Source organism: Nicotiana attenuata, unplaced genomic scaffold (genome assembly GCF_001879085.1).
Source record: "Nicotiana attenuata strain UT unplaced genomic scaffold, NIATTr2, whole genome shotgun sequence".
NCBI lineage: Eukaryota > Viridiplantae > Streptophyta > Magnoliopsida > Solanales > Solanaceae > Nicotiana > Nicotiana attenuata.
The window spans coordinates 312582-317581 of NW_017671200.1; the positions used below are offsets into that span (position 1 = coordinate 312582).

Here is a 5000-nt window from a genome sequence, read left to right on the forward strand (position 1 = left end):
GCTGGGGGTTGGGGCGGGGAAGAAGACAAGAGCGGGAGGGGTTATTTTTTCTTTCTTTTTTTATTTGTTAATTGGTGTAAAAAGGAAGAAAAAAAAGTTAAAAATTAGACACGTGGATTCTTTATAAAACTTTTGAAATGAAACTTTTAACATTTACGTGCATGTTTGATGTGAAGAACACGCGAGCTAAAGTGGTGTGGGTGTGTTGTTGACACACTTTTGAAAGGTTTGAGTGTGTTATATTATCCCTGTGATGAACAGGTGTGTAAGAGGAATTTGAGTACAAGGTCGATGGGTAAACTATGTATTTTGCCAATAATAAATGGTAGGCTCTTTTATAAAATATAAAAGTTTTGGGGCAATTTTTAAAAAATGTAATAGTGATATTTTGGCCCAAATTTTGGGATTTGGCATTTTGCCAAAATATAGCCAAAATCTATGGTCAAACATGTGTTTTCCAAATAAAACCCAAATTTATTTAGGCAAAATCTATGGCCAAACGGGTTCAAAGACTATATTTCTTAAAAACTCAGTAGCTAGTCAATCAGCTTGATTATATTACGAGAAAGCATTTCTCAAAAACTCACAAGCTAGTCAATTTGCTTGATTACAAGAAAGCGTAAGATCTGTGTAATACACTATCCTTCTCAGACCCCAAGAATTACACTAAGCTTTTTGTTGTTGTTGTAGTACAAGAAAGCTTAGACTTTTATAATTTAGAAATCTTGGGCACCCCTAAAGGGGAAAATATATACACTCTAGTAATCAAAGTTGCCATTGTGAAATGATCCTAGCAAATGACACATTCATTTTCCATATGAACCTTTAAAAACATTTTTCCTCAGCTGCAACTTCTTTGATCCAAACATTTGTCTGTCAGCAAATCATGCCCTTCCATTGTCCTAGCCTTTTCAATCCCTTCACACCCCTGAAATCAATTACAGAAGAAAGAAAAACACAATCAGCATCATTATGATAAAGGGTCAAAGATAAGCATATAGGGAGTTGGGGTTGGGGGGGGGGGGGGGCAAGTTAGCAAGCAGTATGAGGTTCTGCTAAAGTGCGCCATAAAGAAATTTAGGACAAGATTTTAACCTCTTATCTTCTGATTTCCATTGGGCACCGAGCCTCTCATCTAGCCTTTGTTTGGCTTCTCTAGCAACTTCTCCTAGTTTCTCATCTTGGTTTTCTTGGCTTGTTGCACTTCTTTCCTATTCAGTCAAATAACACAAGAATTTGTATTATCATGCCATTACAAACACAAGATCTTTATTTGGGAAGGTACATAGAGGCGAATTCAAGATTTAGATGTGATGGATTCAAACAAGTGTGATCTTATTATAAGTATACACTTTAAGTATTTTTAGCTTATGTACATATAGTTCAAACAGAAAAAAATGGATTCAACTACAAGATTCATCGTAGATTCGACTTTGTATGTACAACCGATCTAGACAAAAGAGGCACAAAATAGGAGAAGGAATTTGACCTATATATATATATATAACAAAATACAATTTTTCTTCTTCGGCGAAAGGCGTTCAACTGACCACCTTCGATCACAATAGCTATGACTAAGGGATAGGAAAGGGATTAGTACCTTAGAAAAGTTTGAGCTAAGAATATGTTCATGGCTACTTGTGTAGAGACAAAGAAAAGATTTCCTTGTAGATGAAAAACCAGATGTATTAGATGATGAATCTAACAAGCCACTGTTTTTATGAAACTTTCTTCTTCTAGCACATTCAACACCAGCAAGCATACCTGCCATTTTTTAACTCTAAAACTCAAGAAGGAAATAAGAAAGAAGAAAAATTAATAGACCTAACTCTTTTCTATGATGTGTTGTTTTCTTTCTCTTTCATTTGGCAAGTGTAATAAAGTTGAATAAATAGAACTATGAAAGGAAGGTAGTAGGAAGGATGTAGGAAACTTCATAGGAGTTTTAGTTCAATTTATTTATTGCTTCTTCTTTTAAAATTTTGGTTTAATCATAGAGGTAGTACGCAATTTTTTTTTAAAATAATACCTTTTTTCATCATTAGTCTTCTTGTTTGATTTTAAATACTATTTTTTGCATGTCTAATCTTCGTGAATATGGAAGAAAATACCAATATAATTGAAGAGTGTCGATTTTTCATAAGTTTAGGAAAACAAATATAAATAAAAGAAAAGACGTGGGGAATGAGTTCACTGGAAAGAGAATTTGGGCCAGATCTGCTGCAGTGAACTTTTGGGCTGCTTAAATGGTGAGAGAGAAATCTGAGTAAAAATTACATGGGGCGCCCTATTTGGTCGCCCCCATTTAATTTATACCAATTTTTTAAAAAAGTTTTAACTTGTACCCACTTTTTAAATAACTTCAGCCCCCTTTCTCCTCCTCCTTCTCCTCCTTCGTTTTCTTCTTCTTCCTCTTCTTCTTCTTTCTTCTGCTGCTGTTGGTGCTGTTATGAAACTTCAGTTCATGGGATGATTGCCATAAGTATATCTATTAGATTATTTAAAAATAAATTATAAATAATTATGTAAGTTAGTAGACAATAATTTGTGAATATTTTCACATATTCTGTTCTTTTCACGTTTATTGTTTCCAAAATTTATGATTTAGACATTGTTGGCAATCTGATTATTTTATAGTAGTAATACACAATGAAAGAATAAGGTGATTATTTATCTAGTATGTTAGAAAGCTTTTTCAAAAACTTCAGCTTATATAGTGCTGAAATTTTTACAAACTTCAGCATCTTCTGCTGAAATTTTTGAAAAAGCTTTATGACAAAACTAATGAATCCAGGACAAAAAAAACTTCAGCTTATATAGTGTTGAAGTTTTTACAAATAAACTAAATAACTTCAGCATCTTCTGCTGAAGTTTTTGAAAAAGTTTATGACAAAACTAATGAATTCAGGACAAAAAAAACTTCAGCTATTTTAGTGGCGATGTTTTTACAAATGAACTAAATAACTTCAGCATCTTATCCAGGACAAAAAACTTCAGCGCCGTCTACTAGAATGCTGAAGTTTTGCGTGATTGCCTTTGCTACTCAGCCCGTATGCTAAAGTTACGCGAAAAAGTGGGTACGCGTGCAAATTTTTTTTTGCAAAGCGGGCACAAGTTAAAACGCGACCCAAAAAACGGGTATAGATGCAAATAAATTAGCATGGCATGATCCTTAGAGGGGCGTGTCTTGGCAGAATGTTCCCATTTTTTACGATCGTAGCAAAATATCTTACTTTGTAACTTAAACATCAAAGTTTTTCAATCTTGAAATTCTTTTTGGTGGTGGAAAATAAAAGTTAATGATAGGTTATTTTTAAAATCGTTTGAATGTTGATAATTTGTGGGTGACTTTTAGTTCTAATACAGATTTTGGCGATTTACCGTAAAAATCTCAAAACTCTATTGTTTGAGCACAGAAAGTGTTGAAGAAAATAAAGTAGGTCTTTTTTATTTGGTGTTATTCGACTAAATTGGTGATTGGGGATTGTTTATATTGGTACTTGGAATTGTTTCAAATTTGAGATTATTTGGAACAGATTTGGGATGGTTTGATTGAAATTGAACTAGCAAATTTGAAGAACACTTTGTTAAAATAACCCAGAAAAAATGTGTCAATTCGGTAGACTTCGATGAACAATTTAATAGATGGGTAGAGAAAATAAAGCACCAACTCTACCAACCTGGTGAAGAAATATATGAGGAGAAGAAGTATGACGATCCGGTACTCTTTAATGAACAACTTAACAGATATTTAGAGTGATAATAGCATCAACTCTACCAATTCAGTAGAGAAATCATAAAGAGCAAAAGTGTGACAATCCGATAGACTCCAATAAAAAATTTGATCTGGAAGAGAAACTCCTGAAGAGTTGTGCGCGATTCCGAGGTATTTTTTAAAGGGATTTTTTCCTTCCTATACCATATATGAAACTTTATTACCAAATATGTGCATATTTTCTAATTTACCCGTCCTGTCCACATTTTTTCTACAATTTTTATACCTTTTCGATTGGGTATGGCTTCAACTATTCCCGCAGCCCGTCAATTAGTTAACCATCGACATATTTTAGTTAATGGTCGTATAGTAGATATACCGAGTTATCGCTATAAACCCCGAGATATTATTACGGCAAAGGATGAACAAAAATCCAGAGCTCTGATTCAAATTTCTCTCGATTCATCCCCTCATGAGGAATTACCAAACCATTTGACCCTTCACCCGTTCCAATATAAAGGATTAGTCAATCAAATAATAGATAGTAAATGGGTCGGTTTGAAAATAAATGAATTGCTAGTCGTAGAATATTATTCTCGTCAGACTTAAACCTCAGACTGAAACCGAGGGTTCGGAAAATTTTCTTCCCTTTAGGCGAAGTAAATTAACCTAAGGTTAAGTAAGATAAATCCGAGTTTGATCTGGATTTCCCCCATTTTTGTATCATAGACCAAGGATCTATTTTCATTCCTTGTCTACTCTTTTCTTTCCAGTATTTTGATTATGATTATTTTTGAGTATTCTATTTTACGCGTCACAGCAATTAGGAATTGAGAATCTATATCTTTAGATCAAAGAAGGGTCTAGCTGTTGGAATAATGGTATCCATTGCTATTTGAGCCCTTGTTGTTAGTAAAATTGGTGAATTAAGCGAAGGTACGGAAAGAGAGGGATTCGAACCCTCGGTAAACAAAAGCCTACATAGCAGTTCCAATGCTACGCCTTCAACCACTCGGCCATCTCTCCTACATAACGATTATGACCCAAAAACCGAGTGAATAGCGAGTCAGTCATAATCCATATTCCATTATTGGATAGGTACGACCAATCCATTTTAACTGAAAATTTTTCATCAAAGTCAAAGCAAAGAACGATTTTTCTTTCCTTCGAGGCTCCGGGATAAAGATACAATTTTGCGTAAAAATTGTGAAAAAAAATTCGATTCATGTTTGCAAAAACAACGTTCCCTTCTTTTTCTGATATTTTTATAACGGATTAATTCAAT

At 33.9% G+C, this 5000-nt stretch overlaps 1 protein-coding gene and 1 non-coding gene across 2 annotated transcripts; both read right to left on the reverse strand.

The window, feature by feature from the left end:
- Positions 1-533: 533 nt before the first annotated feature.
- Positions 534-1883, reverse strand: LOC109206641. Its single transcript, XM_019369479.1, has 3 exons — positions 1601-1883; positions 1096-1211; positions 534-928 (listed from the first exon to the last, which is right to left on the reverse strand). Exons 1-3 carry the CDS (start codon positions 1769-1771, stop codon positions 877-879), a joined length of 339 nt encoding a protein of 112 aa, XP_019225024.1. The 5' UTR covers positions 1772-1883; the 3' UTR covers positions 534-876.
- A 2771-nt stretch (positions 1884-4654) lies between these two features.
- On the reverse strand, positions 4655-4741 carry TRNAS-GGA. The gene has a single exon. It is a non-coding gene; the product is annotated as a tRNA-Ser (tRNA).
- Positions 4742-5000: the final 259 nt, after the last annotated feature.

What these genes read in the sequence shown, in the direction of transcription:
- LOC109206641 (XM_019369479.1), bottom strand. Translation starts at nt 1,771, where the DNA reads ATGGCAGGTATGCTTGCTGGTGTTGAATGTGCTAGAAGAAGAAAGTTT. An exon ending in TTAGCTCAAACTTTTCTAAG is followed by an intron (nt 1,212 to 1,600) that starts GTACTAATCCCT and finishes TTGACTGAATAG; the next exon opens with GAAAGAAGTGCAACAAGCCA. An exon ending in TGGAAATCAGAAGATAAGAG is followed by an intron (nt 929 to 1,095) that starts GTTAAAATCTTG and finishes AATTGATTTCAG; the next exon opens with GGGTGTGAAGGGATTGAAAA.